Raw genomic sequence first — 23,284 nt, 5'->3', positions numbered from 1 at the left:
ACTTAACATCTTATGTCGCAGGATGGGAAGCGCAGTGGAATACCAAATAGTACTTTGTAATTCAAGTCGCTGCGTTCATCAGGCGAACGGTAAGCTCGTCTCGTCATTCAAAGCAATAAAAAAGTTACAAATAAAATAATGATTTTTATAGCAAGTCCAACATGCGTAAAATGGGTCACTTGGTGTTACCTATATTATCGTAGCTGCCATTAGATCTAACAATGCTAAAATAATCATAAATTGTCGACCTTAAAAATAAAGCATTCAGGTAAAGAGCAACTACTCTATTTTTGCTCTACCACTTTCAAATATCATTACTACATAACTATAATTTAAAAAAAAATAATTTTAATTGATATAATGACGCATCACGCAAGATCGACTATTCAATATTATATTATTATTGTTTCCGCTAGCAAATAATGGATTTTGTCTTTCGATGGTTTTCCTTTTGGTCGTCTCCACACGCCTTTGATGCTCAAATATTAATAATTAGCGAAACAAATTATTTTCTATTTTTACTAGTGGCTTTACCATCCCTAATATTTCTAGGTATGTAACGTATGTCCTGCATATTTAGACTATTAAATTAGGAGTTCTAAGATTATATAGAGAGGACATTGTGAAGTTTAACATACAATAATTTTGCGCTCTTGCAATGTTAATTCAATCTAATGTAAATACTTAATATTTTGTTCCACATCATGATTTACACGTTTTAATGCGTATATTTATAGATTATTTTGTAAATGTGTTATGTTTGTGTTAACATCTAAGCCCGCTATGATATTTAAAATAAGACGACTTATTACCAATGGAACACAAATTTGGTTCTAATGTCCAGTCTAGCTATATATATTGTTTAATATTAAATTAAATCAAAATTAGTTCGCCGTGTAACTGACACAATTTAAAATTAGAATAGATACATTTATCGATTTTATGTCACTAAACCAGTTGACTAACAAGTTTAGCGAGAAGTTTGCTCCTACATACGCGACGTTCGCCTGCTACTTCAACATCGTAAACTTAACCTCAATATAACAGGCTGTTCATTACTGGATATTCGATAATAATCGCGACATATTTCTTTAATTATATAATTTACATGAGGCTGAATACGTATCGTCCGCATCGGCGGCCGACGCTAGCAATTTGCAGATAGTGGTCGCTGATTTTTGATTCCACCTGAATTTATTAACGGTACTTGTATAATTTTAATTATTAAAAAAATAATGATGGGGTATATTATGATATATATTGAAATAAGTATTGACTTATACTGGCCGGGATAAAATTTTATTGAGGTTTCTTTTTAAAATATAAGGTCGCGTTCCGACGCAAAAAATACCGGTCACGAGGTCATATTTGCTAGGAGTCGATATTAAATAATTATCAAAAGATAGCAAAGATAGTTACTAACTTTAATGATATATTATATATAAACTTTGATTATTATGTTAAAAGAGACTGCATTAAATCATTTCCGATTTTAAATTCGATAATTTTGCAAATAAACATATTATACTGTCAATAATAACTCATGAATATAAAAAAGCAATATATAAAATAAATAAAACGTTATAATTTGTATTTTAATTTTTATTACCAGCATTTAGCAAGCAAGCAGCAGTAGAGCAGGGGCCGACAAACAAGATTTGATTCGAAGTTCTAAAGGCAGTGAGATTTCCATCCAGATGTTTGTGTTACCCGCACATATTTGCAACGTTAGATCATGTATTGCGTCACATCTATGTGTAGACAGAAAGTTGTAGTTGTTCCTGATATCTATGCTTTCATAGACATATCTCAACACGATTTAAAGCTGTTTTAATTTTCTACAATCATTTATAATAAATGATTATATTTTCCCAAAAAAAAAATGGAATTTATTGCAATATATTTGTTGAGCTAAAGCCACACTTGAGATTAATCTCCAGTCGATCATAACTTTTATTAGCGCTATACTGCGTCTGTTGCCACTTTGTGTTCAATCGATGCGTTCCCGCGGACGTTTCTCGTAAACGCATTTATGAGAAGTTGTAAAAAATATGTCGCGATAACAGAACAATTTATGCGATTTATTCATGAATTCGATTGACTTCTTTCAGTTTGTCGACACGGAGCCGGGCTCTAAGCGTCACTTGTGTTATGATGAGTGTCGATCGGTAAAAACTGTTTGTCCCTCATGAAAATTGTATGTTAGCGGCAGTGCGCGGTGTTGCATCGCTCCACGATCCATCAAAGGCTTGTTAACACTAGTCCGAGCCGCGGGCCGGGTCGCCTCATGTTTTTTTTTTCTAAAACCAGTCGGCAGTAGTGTTGGACGCCGGTTTTTGTGCCCCGATCGATTGTCGGTAGTAATTGGTATGGGAGTAGTCGATGTTAAACATGATGTTAGACGGCGAGCCGAGTTAATTATTTTCGAGTTGTAGGCGTTCGAGATGTTATCGCGCGTCGAGATTGGTAATACAAAAAGGAAATGGATCATTTTGTATGTAACAATGGTTTATTTGGTTTGAAAACTTTCGATTCGTTTGTTTTCACTATTAACGAATGATTGATTAGGACAAAGCACCGGTAATTATGAGGTGAGATTACGACGGGTCGTAGGGGGAAATCACGCGACCGTCGCGAATATCTCGCATCGGGATCGCTAAATGAGGCAATAAATTTAGCTTTTATTTTTCCCGTGGAACATATCGGGAATCTTTTGCGGAAGAGCGCTATCTTGTTCATCTCTTTCTGGGAATGTCGCCGGTTCCGCAAATCAAATTACGCATTTGTAATGCGAAATTCGAACAGCGCGCACGAATCAAAGAGCGCGTGCAGCGATCGTACGCGGCCGCGCTGCACCGCCGGCCACCGCTGTCCACCGCCATCCACCGCCATCGACATTTTAATATTCGATCTATAGCCGCGCGATGTTCTCGATTCGTATAATTAAAATCGAGATCGATCCGATTGGACGCCGGATTCCGTCACGTTATTCATCATAAGAACCGCCTACTTTTGACGCCTCCAGCAATGCGTGTACGCAACATTTGCTGTTTATTTATTGAGATTTATATCGCATTTATCTGTGATTCCGCGCCATGTTGCGGGCGGCCATGTTGACGGAACTATTAGCCTTATTGAATTCTCGTTTTGTTAATGAAGGCGCGCGAGTCGCGGCTGAGTGGCGGTCGGCGAGGGGCGCGGGACGGGGGTGTTATGAAATCCCATGTGTTTGCCGAAGTCGCGTCGGTGGGGGGCGCTCGTGAGCCCGTGCAACGTATCGTCGCGTTTTGCATAGATTTAAAAACTCGATAGTTATGCAAATGTCGCCGCTGCCGTGTTTACTTGTTTCTGAGTTACGGCGTGCCGAGGTAATAGACCCCAGCGCCTATCAGAATTAGACTTTTTAGAGAATTTGCGCTTTTTTGTTGTCGCGCGTTTGTGCGGTCGCGATAGCGGCTTGCATGTTCGCGGCACATAATCATATGGACTTGCTGTTTGAGGGATAAACAGTTATTTTATATGTATAATTAGCCACTGACGTTTCATATTTTATCTGATTTCGAATGTATAAATCGGTGCTACTAGTTTTGAATATTTTACGCATATTTTAATCAAGTTGTCACCCGTCCGAGTTGATGACTATATCAGGCGAGCAGAACATTCTTGGGTAAAATGACTGTTTCTTAATTATTTCAATTCATTGAGCCATGGCAGGGAGTGTGAGCTGTCTGTGAAGAGATTTTGTCCTTTAAATAACTATAATCGTTCGCAAAGGATTATAATTGATATCAGGAGGGTGGATTCTAAAAATCGGGACACAAACCATGAAACTTTTGTCCTTCTTGGCTTGAGTTCATATTAATTTAAAGATAATACAGGAATTTAATAGTACAACAACTATAAGCAGATAACAACGGATCTAATAAAGCCAATAAATTGTTTTTGATTCGCGCTTTGCAACACTCGTACGTTTATGATTTGAACCCACTTATACCATCGAAATGAAATTATTTTTCAGATTTTATCGCGCTTAATTATATTATAACTTTCTCTCGACTTTCCAAAAATTTCCAGCCTTTATGGGCACGGGGCGGACTGAGGTGTTGGTCGTCCGAAAAGTCAAAGAAACAATAACTACCCACATTTTACAATGGCCCACCACACGGCTAATACACTACCTTATAATCTATATCCAACAAAGCAATAGAAATCGGTGTATGAACGATACCTAAATGATACCTAAACAAAAGTAAGGACACAAATCAGCTACATTTAAATTTGTTTTACCTGTTTGTCTGTTTTGTTGTTTGTTTATTAGCGCACATATCCGAAACTACTGAACGTATTTTCATGCAGTTTTCATAGGTGGACAGAAACCTAAATATTTTACGCATACTATCCGCCCTCTAAAAGTGCCGCCCGGACCTACGCCATTGCCTCGCGTTTACGAAGTGGCGAACACAGTCAGTACTTATGTATTTACATAAACTATAATATATTTATCTTCTACCCTCTACTAATGCTCAAACAGACAACTTTCTTATTAAACACATACCTACTTTGGCTTATCCTATCGCTGCCATTAATGAAACAAACAAACGAACTTTCTTATTAAACTGTTTTGGCGTGATATGCGTGTGTTCAGCAAGGCAAAGGCGTGGCTAGAATTTACATAAACTGTTACTAATTACGTTATAATCACTTCGAAAATACAACTAATATTTTATATAGGTATGAATGAATCAATCCCTACTAAAATATTTCCGGTCTATCTCAACGGAGATCAGCAAGGTACACAGGAGATATTATAGTGCACAAGTGTGTGCGCAATACACAGGTGCACTCTCTGTTCCTTCACTCTCATAGTCTTGTGAGGCGGCTATCTGACACGACCGGAGAGAGATCAGGCGTAAGACTTTACGTGTTTCTTGCTTTACGTGTTTTATATACCTATAGGTACAAATCAGTACATAATCGACTATCTCTCGCAAATATTATCATCTTACTTAATCTTAATCATCGTAGAAACTAAATGCGGTTACATTGTTTCTAAGTCCCCTGGACTTTTCCATACTCATTATATTCCCCATCATATTCTTAATAATATTGATGCCAGGCTTAAAATACCTATCTATCTTACCACATGTACAATCAATCTTAAAAGTAGCTGAACAAATTCAACGCTTCAATTACTCTACTCACGTCAAGTATAATTGAAACATTTTATTTCCTTTGTGTAAAGTAAATTCATTCTATTTTATTTCTGTAAATTCTTTGTGGGAAGTAATGAACAACGCATTCTAATTTATATCTGTGATTAAAAAATGTTGGTAAGAAGGCAATTTGACCTGTTAAATTTGTTCACCTATAGGGGTAACTGTTCACCAGCACACTCCAAAACAAACCGCAAACTTAACCATTATAACATATCACACACACACACACACACACACACATACACCATGACGCATTTATCCCCGAAGGGGTATATGCAGAGGTGCAACCAGGGCACCCACTTTTCGCCAAATGTATTCCGTCCCATGATAGGGAGCGATCCTTTCGCCATATCGGACACAAATTCCAGACTCAGGGCTGATATTGAACAGAAAAACCTAAATATCATTTTTCCCGAGATTCCAACCCAGGACTTCAGAGCGCTGCCGTACCGCGCATGCAGTAGAACTACGCCACCGATGCAGTCATAACATATCTCACTATTACCTATTCCTTGACCGCCGTCCAGCCGGCTACCAAACACAAATTACTCCACTTTAATTTCCTTACAAAATTAGCATAAGCGATACAAACGACTATTTATCTTCATGCCATCAGTCATACAAAATAGTTCTTACAAATGCCGTAGGCGTTGTATGAAAAATGGTTCAATTTCCTTACTCGCTTATCAAAGAATCGTACTTATGCGTTTTGTGTAATTAAAAAGTACGTACAGTACGCAACGCCTTATGTGTGGAAATGATGTAGAAATACTTGGATGTGGTGTTGGAAAATTGATATATATTTGATTTTGGATATTTTTGACACTGCATTTGATGTAAAAAAATTATAGATAATTAGGTCTGTACTGCGTCTATTTTTGGGGTTTAGGTTGCTTTTTGTATTCGAAATTGGTCCATGTTTAACGCTTATTAATATTATCTCTTCAAATTAAGAAAGAACAAAAGCTGCATAAACTTTATCCACAAGAGAAATAAGCTATAATTTTCGACTCTATCGACTAAGTGACTACAAAGCCTTATACTTAATATCTCTAACTATCTCTCTTTAACAACAAGTACAATAATAAATTAAATACCCAATCCTAGACATCGCCATCACCTAAGATTTAAGATATCAACAATCAATCAGCGCCATCTATGAACGGAACACCGCATCCACTTCGCAGTCCACACTCGGTAACACCTTATGAATATTAAGCCAAACATCAATCATACTCGAAGAGGTTCAGATCCCGGGCGCGATACATGCGCCACTCGTTCTGAAGGGGTTGCTTTCATTTAGCCAACGCGACCTCAAGGAAGTGGGTTAATTAACTGTCTAATGAATACTATATGTGGTGTACCTACACAAGGGAGGCACTCAGGAGTGGTTTGGGGGGTTAAAACCCCTGCATTTGTATGCAAAGGATTTTTTGCATGACAATAATGGCATGAGGTAGACTTATTGTAGACATTTATTATTATTACTTACACATGTTTAATTATGTCTGTAATGGTCGTAATTTATGCAAATATATTTTACCACAGCTTCCATTACACTCAAGATCTCTCAGTAAATTCATGATAGAATGCTCGTTTAGACTATTACCATGAAGTGATGACGCCGATAATAATTCTACAATGTTTCCACTCCTCTGGTTTCAAGAAATGACAAATTATGAATTGTAAGCTCAGAGATTACAATTGCACTTACCACGGGTAATTTAAATTACAATTTATACAATCATAAGATTGGTAATAAGCAAAAACGGCCTTTGCTAAAATCCTTTAATGCCCCCCAATAACCCCTGAGTGCGGCCATGACTGCACGCGATATGGAAAAAGTATGTTACGAGAAATATCATTAATATACAGTCCTTGTATTTTATCTGGATTATTAAATATTGTTTACTATTTTATTTCATTGTGTTTACAGCCTATAAAGTATGGAGGATTAATGTGGGCTTTTTGTTTTAATGTATACCGCGTTTATTTTTGTTGTTTAATTGTTTTATCTGTAGGTATGTATAGTCCGTTCCTATACTTTATGTATCAAGCACGCAGCTGAGATGCAAGTTATAACATCATTAGACAAGATTATTTACAACCATAGCTGTATTTTGTCGACGTAGTATTAAGTTCAAATTATTTAAAGAGAAGTTTTCGAAGTTTGAGGTTTTCGAAGGTAATAACAAAATGCCTTTCACACTTTTATTGTTTTGAATGACGAGACAAGCTTGCCTTTCGCCTGATGGTAAGCGATACGACCGCCCATAAACAGCAGAAACACTTAACACCTTGAATTACAGAGTATTGTTTGGTATTCCACTGCGCTCGTCATCCTGAGACATGAGATGTTAAGTCTTATTACGTCCAGTTACACTACCTACAATGTTCATCAAACTGCAACACAACAGCGACTACACACTGCTGCTTGGCGGCAGAACTATTTCTGCCGCCAAGCAGCAGTGTAATATGTGAGAGTCCGCCTGGGTAAATATGATCGCAATGTCTATACATTGCGATCATATTTACCCAGGCGGACTCTCACATATTATGTATAATATACTTATCTCTATTTTTTTACCATTTATTTACTTAGACATTATTATAAACAACCTTTAAACAGAATAAGCTATGTTACACAGTGTTGTTTATCTTAAGATATCGTATGACTTAGTTGCATTCTTATGCAAAGTCCCGAGGCGTGCGCTATCAGCGTAAACACTATCTTTATATTACTGATTTTGAATATTTTACTACAATACTTATGACACGAAGCTTTGACATATACAAAAAATCTCCATATTTCTAAGATTAGCGACAAAATATATGGTTAAGACTAATAAGTAGAAAGGTTCGTACAAAAATTATTAACTATTATGCAGTTCATTTGTCAACAAAATGAATAGGGTTGTAGAAATCTAAACCGTTGGCATAATGTAAGTAAGTAACAATTTTTCTGTTGAAAAAAGTGGTAGAGACAAATGTGTCTACGGCAGGCATGGCGCACCTTTATTAGTCAACGTGTAATCTTTTATGAAAAGATTTTATTATTAATTTTATTAGTTGTACCCCTTTCATTTTATCGTAGCCCTGTGGTTGGCCATCCTTGATCTACAACATTAGAAGGTTGAAACGTTTGGGCCAGTACCAGTTTCATAGAAAACCAACAAGATGTGACAAATTTATTGTTGTTTCATATGGCGAGTGAGAAATCCAACCTCCACTCTTAAATCGTTATCCTTCCTCTTCTTTTTAATTTAGAAACTATTGATACTTCATTGGATCACATCGACTTGAGAAAACCCAGTAAGAAACTAAAATTTTTCACCTCTATTGTTTCATCACATTATTCACACTTATAAATAATTTTCTACCATGCATTTTTTCGCACTGGCAACACGCAATAGATATACGGGCCACGTTATTATCACGGCTCATACCGCGCACAGCTGTACGCCTTATCGCAGCGACGAAGACATCTAGATTTATTCATCATGAGCCAGTACGTGGACACTATAAGGAAATGTATATCTACTTACGCCGGTTTTTGCAGTTCGCTCGTAGATAACGCGATTTGTCGCTAAAATACCTTGGTGGTCTTCTTTTGTTTATTTTGTGGGTTTTGAATTGTTATTGGTTTAATTTTTTGGATGGATGTAATTAAGTCCCAGGCTGTAATCAGAATTCGGACAAATATAATTCATAAAGCTTTTTCATAAATATAGACGCCAATATTATTGAATTGAATACCTACTTACTCATACCATGCGACAGATATAAACTCAGCGTATCAAGGGTTTTCAAATTGCACTTTAGATGCCTGCTCTTTCAGTTACAGTCAGTGAGTTTATGTCATACCTTTTTGTTTGTCCATTACATCATCAATGAAGAATTTGTCATAACGATGCAACATTTTTGAATACCATTATCCCTCCTCGCATGTCAGCAGTATCTTACCAAATAACAATTGAATTTCAAACCAACACTCCGGCCCGTTCAAGCTTCAATAGACTCAAGCAAGCTCAAACACCACAAAACAGTGTTATGGAAACGAGCACTCAACCAGCAACGGCGAGCGTAACTCGATAGCTGTATCGAAGAGGCGATATGTTAATGCTCGTCCGATCGTGACGCACGACGCTCATCCTGCGGACACTTGGCGCTGATCACCGGCTTGATAGCTGTCCAGCGAATACTTTTTATATTCACTTACTGAGCGACGATTAGGATTTATACTGTCTTGTTGCTGATTGCTATCGTTGATCAAAAGATCAGGGATTGTGGTTCGATATATTTGCCTTCGAAGTCATCCTCATTGGCTGGACATCTGTGCTTTTATGCCTTTATTAAACAACATTAAATGTGTTAACGATTCTGAAAAAACATTAAGTGGGTTGGAAGTATAGTTTGTACGACATGCCCAAGGGCTCGCAACCTATCACGTCATGGGAAAGAAATGAGCTCAGCGCTTAGGTGTACTGGGTGTGCACCTGCCTACTTCTTGATACAGGTGTAGCTTATAGGAGCTTGATATGCCACGTATATGATTATGTAAATAAGGTAATGGTAAATAGATAGGTATTTGTTATCGTGTGTTATTTACAAATATAGCCCGGTACTACAACCCCTTGGATATAGAATAAATAACGCTTTACTATCCAGTACAAATCACGATGACGATTACATGAAATTGGCATCTAACAAAGCTATTCAACAAACATCACTATCAACACAATCAAACAACCGCTCCTTAAAACCACATCATATGCCTCTGTACACATCATCAATTCAAATAACAAACACGCACACTCTTATTAAACACCTATGATATTGTCGCCGATAACCATGCCCGCGTATGACAGATGGACGGTACAACATCTCCGTACAAATTCAAATAAATCAAGATGCCCACCGAGATAATCGCGCTAGACTGTGTCACTCAACTCTTTGTAACATTTTTTTTATCGTGGTAGCTTTTTTATTTCGAATCTGGCAACACCGCGCTAATGGCCATTATACGCAGTGACGCTAAGACGACAGAACAGATAGTTTTGTCTATGGTAAGATTAAAGAATGCGGTGAACTGTTACAGCCTACTGTGTAATGTTTGACGCTCGCGGCCATGTTTTTATTTTGATCTGTAGACAATATGTCAAAATATTTTTAAGAAGCTATTAATCAGGACTATTTGGATCCTTGGGAATGTAAATTACTCTTTGTTGATAATCAGATATCATAAAAGTGGATTATATAAAAAGTACTGTTTACAAATGCTTTACATTTTCAATTATAATTGAGCATCTAAGCATCTAAACTGGTTTCTTGTGACGGTGTTAGTCCAGAAATATCCCTAGATTAGTTAATCCCACATTCACGCATCTACAAAGCACATCTGGGCACTTTTATCTGCAATATCTAAGTCGCCGTGGACCCTTTCCTTCTCTGGTAGATAGGGCTCCACAGATTATCGCTTGACAACATTCCAACGAGCACTCGAGTCTTGCTCGATCACATCTAGAGTATATATCAGATTTATTACAAAAATATTCATATTAATAATGCATGAGTGGTTTATCTCGAACGTATCGATTTATAGTCAAGTTCTAGTTATAACTCGGTCACCTGACATTTTGGAAACCACAATGCATCTACTATAAATTATTTGTAATTCGATCATTAAGTAGGTACCAACTATAGCCGTAATAGAGCTGAATCAAACACGTTAACCGTATTTCAATAGGGAGACGTATAAAATATCTCAATAAAATTATATCTGATTTTTGATACAAGCTCTTTACATCCTCTAACTTATGTAAATTAGGTTTTATTAACATAGACATTGAATAAAAAAACGAAACAACTGATCACTGTTCAAAATACATAAACAACTGGGCATTGACGACGTCATAAAAGTAATAAAACCGTTGAACATGTGTTGTAATTGAATGTATTTGATGTGGTTGAACACCGGTGGTAGAGCGCCGGTCGCGCTGGCCGCGGTCGCCGCGCTGCTGTGATCGGTCACACGCGTCCACGCGTCACACTCACAGATCTCTATCGGAACGATTCTGACGCGTCTGATGCACGACTATTTTAATTGGGCTCCGATCTCTAATCTGATAACCGCTGAACAAGATGGCGCGTTTTGTTTTTCTCCATGTAGGCACGTGTTAACGCTCGCCGACAGCGTTACAACAAACATTGTAGCTACATTTTATGACACGCTAAAAGCTTTGAAATTCGTGAGCTCTTTGCAGTCGGACGCGAAACACGTCATCGGCGTAACAAGCTCATTGTTTTGCTCTTAGCGAAAACTATGCGGGCACCGGCTTTGAACAAATATGCATTTTGCATGTAAACCCTCTTGTGCAAAGCAATGACATGTTTATAAGACAAAGGGCAAAGATGAATATCGCCCTAACGAATCGACATTCAGTTTCGCAAGGCTGCATAAACGACACCGAGTCACGCCATCTATCTGATCGAACGTACAACACTCGGCGCGAACAATCACACCTCTTATAACTTATTTAGCGAATAACAGAAGCTGGAACGCGGGCGCGGGCAGCCGACTAACGAACGGCGATAAGCTCGCGAGTCGCGTTCGGTATGACGGTAACATTAAGCTGGCCGGTGGCAGATAGTGGCAGCATTAGCGGGCCAATCGCGCGTCAACGGGCAATCGTAATGACCAATCAGCGCGGGCGCACACTAGGATAGCGTGACCCGAACGCAATCCGATCCGAGCGGTATTCGTTACCGCGAGATGGCGGTCGGCGCGCGCCCGCACCAATCGTCGCGTCCATCTCTCTGTCGTGCTCATATAATGATCTTCACAGGGCCAACAGAATGAAGTTGAGCCCCTCATTAATTGGCGTTTTGAGTCGAGATCGTTGCGCGAAAGATAGGTTAATTCCTCGCTCGCTGGAGATCGTTGTCGCTCAAAAAAGGAAGGTGAGCGAACGTTTTCTGGAAATCAGATCCAATTACAACGGGGCCCGTTAAGTTTTTGTTCTGTTTGGCCGGGGGCCGGCTCACGATACTGACGGACGAGCCGCGTAATGACGGATCGACGGGCCGATGCATGCCCGGCTAATCTCGAGTGCATTTCTCGCATTTGTTGAAACTAGTGCCCCACCCACGCGGGCGCATTTACATAGCGCGAGCACGTCTCAATTAGGAGCGCTAATGTATGCCTCGACTCGCGGCACTCGATCTGAGTGACGTCGACAGATACAGGACGAAACGTGACGAGTGACGGCTATCGCGAGAAAACCGCTGCCGGCCCGCATCGCAGGGCTATTAACAACACTAATAGGAGCCGATACGGCATCCATTCTTTTTGTTTCCTCACTTTGCATATCCATTTACGACGGCCACTTTGAAACGCCTAACGATATCGTCTGTGTTTCCAGGTGAGGACGAGGAATGGGGAAACGAGAACGAGGCGATGCCGGGAGAACCTCGCACGCCGAGCTCGGGGGGCGAGCGGCCCGCATCCAGTGGCGGCGCATCGCCCGCGTCGGCGGGCTCGCCAGCCGCCTCGCCGCCCCGCCTGCGCCTCAACACCAGCCTCGCCACTGACCCTGCGCTGGCGCCACAAGCGACGGCACTCAAGTGTGAGCCGCCATCACCTTCGCCCCCGCCTCCACCAGCACCGCAGCCGCGAGACTACCTCGCGATGCCAGTAACCGCCTTCCCCGGGATTTTTGCTGCAAACACCGCACCGAGCTACATATGCAAGCCGTGTGGCATCAGATACTCGTCTCTTAGTACCTTGCAAGCGCATCAAGAACATTACTGCTCTAATAGGAAGCCTAAACCGCCAGAATCAACCGAAGCCGCAACAGATGCCACAGTAGACGAGTCAAGCGGTGACGCAAAAACTCCGCGCCCCGCCGGCAAACAATACGCGTGCACATTCTGCTCATACAGCGCTGACAAGAAAGTTAGTTTGAACCGTCACATGCGGATGCATTCGTCGTCGCCCGTAAGCAGCGGCACGCCGGCGCCCACGCCGACCTCCAACGGTGAGGTGGCCGAGAGCCCGCCGGCGCCGGACCGGTACTGCGCCGACTGTGACATCCGCTTCAGCTCGATAAAAACCTACCGAGCACACAAAGCTCACTATTGTAGCACGCGACAAGTGGTGAAACAAGCTTTGCAGGCCATCAGGTCCGGCTCCGCGACCTCAGGGTCCGCTCCGCCATCTCCAGGGGCTACACCTCCAGCACAAAACCAATACGCCTTAGCGCTACCCACCAATCCGATCTTGATTGTACCATACTCTTTACTACGAAGCGCCAGTACTCTCCCGGGAACAACGTTGCCGGACCCTGACACGCCGTGCTTCTTGCTGCCGAATGGCACGTTCCAACCACTGAGTCAAGCGTTACCAAATATCAATGCAGACGGGAAAGCACCGGAGGTTCTCAAGTCAGCAAACCGACCTAGGGAGCCGTCAAGAGATGGTGCAACCCCTTTAGATCTTAGTGTGCGTCGTTCTCCAGAATCTATGACGACTGACGAACATGAGAAAGAAAATAGGATGAGATCAGCAACTCCAGAGCAGATCGTTTGCGCTCCATCGCTGCCCGGCTCGCCAGGAACCCCGTCACCGTCGCGCCGGTCTTCGTCTCCGAGCGGCGAGAGCTCTCCAAAGCGACGCCGGCGAAATTCAAGAGACCCTACACCAAAACCGCCGAGTGTACCATCACCACCTGAAGAAAAGTTCACGCCAGTAGTTCCCCCTCCGATCATACCTCCAGCATTAGCGTTAAGACTCGCTTCCGAGCTGCCTGTGACTGCAGCGTCTCCCCAAGTGTTAGTCAAACAAGGCGTATCCAAATGCAAAGAGTGCAATATCGTGTTCTGCAGGTATGAGAACTACCGCGTACATAAAAGACATTACTGCTCCGCTGGTAGCGGGGAGGAGAGAGCGAGTCCCGCCCCTCCCGAACCGGGACCTCCGCCACAGTACCGTCAGCTCATCTGCCTCGCGTGCGGTATTCACTTTAGTTCACTGGACAACTTGACGACGCATCAGTCGTATTACTGCACCAAGCGGGAGACTCGATCGCCGAGGAACGTTCCGGAAGCTCCACGGCCGTCATCGGGATCGGAGGGCGGGTGGAAGTGCCCGTGCTGCGACGTGGTGTCGCCGACGGCCGCCGCGGCGCAGCGCCACATGGAGGCGCACGCCGGCGTTAAGGCGTTCCGTTGCACCATCTGCCGATATAGAGGGAACACCCTTCGCGGCATGCGCACGCACATTCGCATGCACTTCAATAACAAGAAACCCGTTGATTTACAGGTGAGGCAGCATTTTTACTTTTAAAGTTCAGAAATAACTAAATCGCGATTTTATATTTTGTGGCTCGATCTCTTTAGCAATTAGCATTAGAAGCAAAGTTATAAACTTTTAAAAATATTTTTCTCATTTTTTCCCACTTTCATTCCAGAAATGGACCTACCAAGAAATAATACACAAAGAAATTATACCAAACAAAGATAAATAGACGATGGTACTGAGAAAATAATTAGTAAACCACGATAAGATACATTTAACGAGCACGAGAATTATGCACACGAAACTCTAGATTCATCAGCCCACATTGATAACAAAAAAGAATCATAACAGAACCCTGTCAATTACAGGAAGAAACCTACATAGCCTGCGTGCTCGAGGATGACAGTCGGGAGACGACGTCCCCCAGCCCCGTGGTGGCGGGCGAGCGGGTGCACCGCTGCAGCAGCTGCGCGTACACGTCCACGTACCGCGGCAACGTCGTGCGCCACGCGCGCCTCGTGCACGCCGCCGACGAGCCCGACGACGAGCACACCTCGCCCGTGCCCGCGCTCGACATCAAGAAGGAGCCCGACGCCGAGCTCGACGAAACGCCGAACTATTGCAAATCCTGCGACATATCCTTCAAATACGTCAACACTTACAAGGCTCACAAGCAGTTTTACTGCACGGCGAATAACCAGGACGCCGCCGCCAACAATAACGTCCCGGCGCCCCCTCCCAGAGTCAGCGATACTCCTGTACTATGAATTTCGCGAAACGTGTTGACATCGATAACCAATATCAAAATCGAAATGTCATCGAATAGTAATAGTTGTCAAAATATCGACTCGTAACAAAACTGAATCTATTAACTTATCCAATATTGGACATATTGCTAGCGAATTAAAAGCTTAAGTTGCTTCAAGAATTCATCTTGATATTTAGATAAGTGTGTATCCTATCGTCTGTTTGGATTGAAACCGTGTGCAATAAATTTAATATTAAACTTGCATATCAATTGCAAATCGATGTTTTCTAAATTCATTCGAAATCGATTACTGTATATACAAATCTTGAAGTTTTTGTTACTGTTATGTAAAAATAGAAAAATGTTAACCTTTCTTGCATTAGTATACGTTAAGAATTACCAAAATGTAAATACATTGTAAAGATATTATTAAATTGTAACTAAATTTTATTACCATTTGTTTCTAAGTAATTGTTCTTTCTTTGTTGTTAATTTTTTTTAGTGTAGGACAATTCCATGCCAAGCAAGTAATGCTCATTGCTGTCGTAAACCGACCAGTGGTTTCTCCCATACTTTTTGGTACCTACAGGAAGCTGTAAGCTAATAATGTTATTATAATGAAATATCGAGGCTACTTTATTATTTCAAATATTATTTTCGCAAACAAAGAGGTGTCTGTTTCCGTTTTCCGTTATACCTACATTTGTAATAACAGACCTGTACTAAAGTTTATGTTAGATTAACAAAAAACGATCGCTTCTAAAATCATTTTTTCGCAGTACCACATAATTGTATTTCCCAAGTAATATTTGAGTGTTTAAAAAGTGAATACCATGTTTTGTCTATGCCAAAGCATTGCTAGAATAATCTTATTATGCATTTATAGGTATCTCACTAAATGTAACTTAGGTTAAGTGAAAACAAGACTTGTTCCGTAGTTATACATACGTACATGTATATTGTATTCGTTATTTGTGTTCGTCTATGGAAAAAGGAATGAGTCTCGAATTTGCATAGGTACAAACTAAATATGCTGATCTTCCATATCTTATGACGTAATCACTTCACACAGTTGTTGACAAAAGCATTTTCGGATTGTAAATTCTTTCAAAATTTTGAATTTATATGATCTGTTTAAGCCATGCATTATCTAACGTTTTTCTTCTACTTTTGTCAACAACTGTTTTAGATTAGACCTAAAAATCATGACATTAAAAAACAGAAATCAACGCAGCATCTGATGTTACGTGCCATAACTTTGTGTTCTCGAAAGGAAACATTGTAATTGTAAGAAGTCATCTCGAATAAAATTGTTCATTACGAAAAATATATAAATTATGCCTTAATTTTACTTAACAACTTATCATGGGTTCAAATTGTGATTTCAAAAACAGCCGTAACTATTTCCTTTTCGTTTGGAAATTTCCACGTGAAAAAAGTTTATATTTACAACATCTTATATCAAAAGACAAAACTCCTTTTAAAAGTAATTAAGTTTAAATTAATTATGTTAGCAAGAATAATGCTGTCACAAATTAACGAAAAAAATATAATGGAATATACAAACTTTATATTCATTTATTCGTAATAATAAATGCGTGCAATAACTTTTTCAAATCGATTAAACATTTTACCTTACAAATTCATTATAGGGCTGTTCAAAATTTGTGTATATTTTATAGATTATTTGTTGGTAGTTTTTTTGGATTTTTCATTACCAAGTACCACAATAAATTAAGGCATCATTTAAATAATTTTTACGATAAATTTAAATGTTCTAAAACAATTTCATAGCATATGAGTAAAGTGTTAAACATGTAATGGAACGAAACAAAATCAGTAACTGACTTAGGCGTATGTTGATATTGTAAAAATACCGCCAGACAATAAATTATTTATCACATATTAATGAACTTGTGCTGTTTTATTTCGTATTCCTTATGTAGGAAAAGTTAAATACGAATATACGGGATTGATAAAGGTAGGCAATAGCCATTGTCCTCGATTGCGTTTTGTTGAATGAATCATACAATCACTTTCGTATATAAAGGCCTTACTATTATATTTTTATGTTGATCTACCGACGAGTACGATCACGGCGCAGAGATCCTGGGTTCGAATCCCGGGTCGGACCAAAAATAATTGTGACTACGTTTCTCCATCTAAAAAAAAAACTCAGTCGCAAGTTAGGAAGTTCGAGGTGTGATACCGTTGGTTCTGTGTATCATCTTTTCCGATCATGTCGGATTGTCGTCTCACCGGACTATGAGAGTGAAGGAACAGAGAGTACAATTATGTATTGCGCACACATTTGTGCAGTATAATAATATAGATAGGCCGCCGTCAACAAAATTCGGCTAGGAAGGATTAATTCATTCCTTATGTTGATCACTTTATTTAGGCATTGGGTAAATATCTACATCAATCACCTACTATACCTCTAAAATAAAAAAATATGTAATAAGTACTATGTATTTATACATTATTTTGGTATCGAATTCTACGCCATCTATGTAAAAATTTGAGAACAAAAGTTTACAGCAACATTGCAGTTTGCTTAAAGCTCCTTCCCCCGAACTCCGTTTCAATTGACCTCTTCATTTGATACAAAGCATAAGAATTTCATAATTATTTTAGAGCTGTTCTCTTAGCCGAGATTCCTCCGCGACCTTACTAAGCTGCTACCGGCGTCTTCAACCCGGTTGATTCTGTCTGTTCCGACTTTCGATCAACCGCAGCATTCAACTACGTTGTACTAGAATAACTGCCGCGCTATACCGTCCCAATTCACCCCAGCATTCCATCATTACTTGTATATTTCTACGATTTTTCTATATATCATTATGGAAGCTATGTTTAGCAGCGGACTTCGATAGGGTGAGGATGATGATAACATAAGTGGTCCAAGCATCGCCCCGCACTGCGTGCCGGCAATCGGAAACAGCGTCCCCCTGGACACACTATTTCTAGCTTTATATTTATATACCACAACGTCACATCTAGTCGCATTGTCCTAGGTTCTAGAATATCATGGAATCCAAGAGGTTGCTATCCAAGAATAAACTTCCGAAACTCGACCGAAGGCGACGCAATTACTAATACAGAAACAGAGGTTCACGAATCGAGGGTTTGAAAAAATAAAGAAAATATTATTTTATTGAAAGAATACCGTTTAATAAGACAATTACTAAACATCTTGTATCAGTACAACACATAACTACTTTAAGGTAAACTGTGAATAATCACCTTAACTTAAAAAATTAAATGTCAATATTCTATTCAATAAAAAATGGGAAAGTAGACTGGCATTAAAAGATATACCATCTCTTGCCTCAGAGTGACGAGCGATGAGTAGACACCAACGCTCTCACACAGTGTTACTTTGTAATTAAAAGTTTCGTATGGTGTTGATACCATGTAACTCGCTCTTCTTGTCATTTAATTGCAATAAAAAATCACTATACTTATCAGGTGGAATTAGATCAGATAATAGAATGCACATTAATAAAATTTCATTTTAATATAAAATATTTTCTTATATTTAGAAACCAATAACTTATATTAACTCCAGATATACTCCTTCAAACCAGTTCAATCCGGACTGTACTCATCTGAAGAGCTATTGTATTGTTCCCTGAACTGGTCGGTATCTTCTTCCTGACCATAATAGAAACCATCATCGCTATCATCCTTGTATCCTAGTGACTCCTCATCTTTATCCTTGGCCCAGAGGATCAGGCCCCTGCCATCAGCCAGGTCAGGGTTTTCTTTCAGAACCCTAGCTCTATATTTTGCATAACCAGATCCGTATAGTTCGGAGTTGTGCATTTCGTTTGGATCCTCGTATATTTTATCTTCTCCCTCATCACTGGAGAGGTCTTCACCTGTAATATTAAGGTAATTAAATTATCGTATTCCTATGTTAGGAAACAATTGGTGTTGATTTTTATATTATAGTTTCCTTGGAATTTGACCCAGCAACTTCGGAAGGTAAGTCTTATATACAGAATCGGGGGGGACGAAATACGTATCAAACAGCGGAACCTTAAATTAAAAACTATTTTTTTGATTCTTTTGGGAAAAAAATATAAACAAAATAAAAAATTGTGTTCCTCATATTGTGCTTGCATTGAAAGACCAGGCAAATAATCATAATTATCTATTACTAGACTAATAAGCCCTAAGATATCTGCACAAACACATAACATACCAAGGTCTACCCTCTCCATGGCCCTGATCATGTCTTCCTCATCAATGCTGCTCGGCTCTGAATCAGGATAGTCATTTCGCCAATTATTCTCATCATTCGAGTCATCATCATCATCAGCTTCATCACCTGACGGTGTGTCTGTGCCATCACCATCAAATATGAGGTCTGTTTCTATGCTGAAATGTGAAAATGGACTTTAATATAAATTACTGCCATATTTGTACAAAATAGGGACATGAGCATTGACATATATACTTTATAGACACAAATGTCCATATTATAAACTATTTGTTTAAAATCGGAACTAAAATGGCAACCAAAACGTCACTTTTATAACCTAGTTATTCACTTGAACAACAAATAATTTTATTTATTGGACTAATATTTTTTATTCAAATCCAGGTTCATGATGGACATAGGTGAATTGTTGACATTTTATCCAGATGCATATTTAATAACTTTTCGTGAGAATAAAAATATGTTATGGAGATTTTCTTTTATTTCACATTGGTACAAAAGTTAGTATCATAAGGAATCAGATCATATAAGATCTCATGAGATTGACAAACAAACACATAATGCATCTCTGCATGTTTACAACAATTTTAATTGTCATAAAGAATGCCATTAACATAACGCATGTTACAAGTTTATCACTTTAATATCACTATTTTTTTCTCGTTTCTCATGATTGAAAACTATGTTTGTAAATGTAGGCGAATGCACGCTGTACGCTGTTATTTAAGTATGAATCTATGTTCTCTTTTATTTCCTATCGCTAATTTTATTTTATGCCGCTCCAGGTTTAGTCGATTGGATTCCATCTTATCCCATGTTAACGGTGATGTGCGTGCATTAGCTTATATAACTATTGTGACTATGTACAAGAAAGACTTGGAAAAAAAATACAAAAGAAGTACTGAACAATTGATGACAAAAAAGAAAGCCCAGAGTTTCTTTCTGCCTTTCTTCTTCGGGTAGTCATCACTTAGGTAGCCAGTGAAAGGCTGGTAGGTTAGCTAGGCTAGGGCTCATGTCCTCGCCGGTGAGGATCGCGACGCGTTACCCTTCTATTCCCCCTACTTGCCAGCCCAAGCTGGTTACTTCGGTTTGTACCTTGTCTTTTGTATAAACTTTATCCCTAATTTAAAATGTCCATAGTTATATAAGTAATTTTAATAGTTGTTTAGAAATAATAATTATTCTTATTCTTTGTTTTGACGTATCCTAAGTGCAACTTTGTTCGCCTACGTGATAAATAAAGTATTTTATTTTTTTTTATTTTTACTTGTAGAGAACAAGACCTCTTTAAGCAATAAAGTAAATCTATTGTCACCACCTGGCTGTCATAGACAACAAAGTCTTTGTAAGTACTGAAAGCAAATCTGTCATCACCACCTGGCAAAGCACATCTGATTCTATCAGGACAGTAGGTTTTAGTTACACAAAATATTAATCACAAAGTCAACTGCAACATCATCTACAACATGGTTGAGGAGGCCTATGGCTGACACAAATGTCATACTCGTGAATATAGAACTTGTGTTCTACTTAGTACTGAAGTATGGAAATTTGAAATTCATTATTACCTATTCTGTGAGTATATGCATGAACTGCTCTAAACAACAATAAATAAACAATCTTTATTCTATTCTCTGTATCATGTACTGTAGCTTATACCTCAAACTGATTTTGAAAACAGCAACACCAGAATTGCTTCTATGGTGAGAACTGCTTTCTGAATTGATGGTAGAGTTGATATTGACGGAAACCAAAATTTAAAATGTTTTATAAGTTCAAATAAATTATTTCAATTTAATTACTAACCTTACAAAGTTATCCACCTTAGAGATATCAAAGTCTTGTTTTATAGCTGTATACACATCATACGCATATTGTATACCATCATCTGTGTCATCAGACTTCTGGAGATCTACTAGATTGTACACATCCTCTCCATCTTCAACATCTTTTAACCCTCTCTTGCAATTCACGATTTCATAACGGCTCTTTGTGGCCACTTCTTTATGTTCCTTCCTTAATTTTTCTACAATATCTTTCACATTTGGCACCGTCTGGACTTTGACATCATTTTGTGGTACTAATTGTTTGATATGTGTGGTCTCCTGAAGGTGAAATAAAGTGGTTGAAAAATGAAAAATGAAAAAAAAATTACATATTTTTTATAGTAGTATTTTTTATAAGTTGACCTACTGATTACGAAGAATGATGGTAAATTCTATGGGATTCGAGCAAAATGTGGATCTGCAACAATGTATACTCTTGATGATGGCATCTTATCGCTTCGTCGAATGGATAGTATATTATACTAAAACTGACATTCATTGAACAATGACCCTATCTTAAGACTTCACAAATAAACACATAGTAGGTACGTTATTCCCATTTCAGTCTTATAAGGTAAATGTGGTGGTGATTAGCCTATCACATGGAACACCAATTCTAGACGCCGGAATCTCACATGGTTCTGTAATATATTTTTATATCCATTTACGTGCGGGGTCATGGGAAGTTATTAGTTTTACAACCTAACACATTCTGCCACTAGAACAAAATTATATTAGAATTAACTAAATCAGATAAATACTCCAAAATAGAGAAACGTTTGGTACCTGATTCTCAACGGTGCCTCTGAAAACGAATAGAGATGGTGATAATTCTTTAGCGTCTGTTTTGATCCGTTTACAAGTTATGACCAATGCATCTTGAGGATTATCTTCAAGTCTTCTTTTTACTCTTAAAACTGTAGGGGCAGACATTATTCGTAATTCGCAGAAATTAAAAATTAAAAACAACTCCACATCCGCGCGGTAATTGTACGAAACGAATGAATTGCGATTTGCGGTAAAATTACGAGTAAATGGAGTGAATGGCTTGGAATGGCGTATCTATTATGTGACACTTTGTGAAACTTGTTGCCAATTTATAAGAAAAACCTGAAGTACAGGAATTTCCTACCTACTAAATTTGAAAATTGTGGAAAGAACATTAGCCCGATGCAGCCATGAGATAGTTTTTTACATTTTGACCAAACAAATTAACTACATACTAGATGAACTTGACCAACAATATTAACGTCTTTAAAAGAAAAAAAACCTTTATACCGCCTTTAGTAAGGATATACTTATTAAAATGTAAGTAAATATGTGGGGATTAGTTTGTTCAAGGGAACGTTTACATTGGTATCACTACATTAGGGTTGTGTATTACTCATGCTGATAGGAGTGAATGAATAAATGCAAATATTTAAAACAATTTACTCGATTGAGCATGAGACGATTATTTTGTAAATGATATTAAAACAGCATAAAAAATGTATATCATTAATTAAGATATATTTCGTCGATCGTTTATAATTAATAAACTTATATGTTTAAAAGACATATAAAGTAGTTTAATATTTGTAGGACATTCAGAACAACATTATTTAATCGATATTTATTATTCCAGAAAGGATCGATATCCGACGCGACGCGTCGAGGGGACTGCTGCAGTGTTGCCAGAAGGTTACATTTCTTACATTTTTCGTTACTTTTGACCCCCTCGCGTAACATGTAAGTAATTTTTATATTTAAGGCAATTTTCGTAACTTTTGAGAACAACGAGATTTGTAATACAATTTTTTATTGTAAACAGATTACGAACGCATTTCTATTCAACGCCTCCAAATTGAACGCACCTAAAACTGGCGGGTCTAAAAAGTATTTCAATCCATATCACACTTAGAGGTGGCTCGCCATGACAAAATGAAACGTATCTTGCATAAATTAAAACTTGATTTTGCTTGAGTGTGC

At 38.7% G+C, this 23,284-nt stretch overlaps 2 protein-coding genes across 7 annotated transcripts in view; one reads left to right on the top strand and one right to left on the bottom strand.

Annotated features, from left to right (window-relative positions):
- The window catches only part of LOC115445980 (zinc finger protein ush), a 220,512-nt gene extending 203,340 nt beyond the window's left edge, over positions 1 to 17,172 (top strand). For 4 of the 6 annotated variants that reach the window (XM_030172511.2, XM_030172510.2, XM_030172512.2 and 1 more), the window contains exons 2-3: positions 12,638 to 14,535; positions 14,880 to 17,172. In XM_030172511.2, coding sequence (XP_030028371.1) covers positions 12,638 to 14,535; positions 14,880 to 15,278 — 2,297 coding nt within the window. In that variant the 3' untranslated portion in view covers positions 15,279 to 17,172. Of the gene's footprint in view, positions 1 to 12,637; positions 14,536 to 14,683 lie in introns of all 6 variants that reach the window. The other 2 variants (XM_037442064.1, XM_030172516.2) reach the window with 2 other exon arrangements.
- Positions 17,173 to 18,408: 1,236 nt separating this feature from the next.
- On the bottom strand, positions 18,409 to 22,379 carry LOC115445983 (probable RNA polymerase II nuclear localization protein SLC7A6OS). The gene is made up of 4 exons (XM_030172518.2): positions 22,103 to 22,379; positions 21,297 to 21,595; positions 19,470 to 19,645; positions 18,409 to 19,143 (listed from the first exon to the last, which is right to left on the bottom strand). Exons 1-4 carry the CDS (start codon positions 22,247 to 22,249, stop codon positions 18,851 to 18,853), a joined length of 915 nt encoding a protein of 304 aa, XP_030028378.1. The 5' UTR covers positions 22,250 to 22,379; the 3' UTR covers positions 18,409 to 18,850.
- Positions 22,380 to 23,284: the final 905 nt, after the last annotated feature.

This window comes from Manduca sexta, chromosome 23 (genome assembly GCF_014839805.1).
Source record: "Manduca sexta isolate Smith_Timp_Sample1 chromosome 23, JHU_Msex_v1.0, whole genome shotgun sequence".
In the NCBI taxonomy this organism is placed as follows: Eukaryota; Metazoa; Arthropoda; class Insecta; order Lepidoptera; family Sphingidae; genus Manduca; species Manduca sexta.
This window is presented reverse-complemented; position numbering and strand designations above follow the sequence as displayed.

Excerpts from the sequence above, each read along its gene's own strand:
- LOC115445983 (XM_030172518.2), bottom strand. The coding sequence starts at position 22,249 with ATGTCTGCCCCTACAGTTTTAAGAGTAAAAAGAAGACTTGAAGATAAT. Across the intron at positions 19,646-21,296 it reads AAGGTGGATAACTTTGTAAG|CATAGAAACAGACCTCATAT; the intron begins GTTAGTAATTAA and ends TTCACATTTCAG. Across the intron at positions 19,144-19,469 it reads CATGGAGAGGGTAGACCTTG|GTGAAGACCTCTCCAGTGAT; the intron begins GTATGTTATGTG and ends TTAATATTACAG.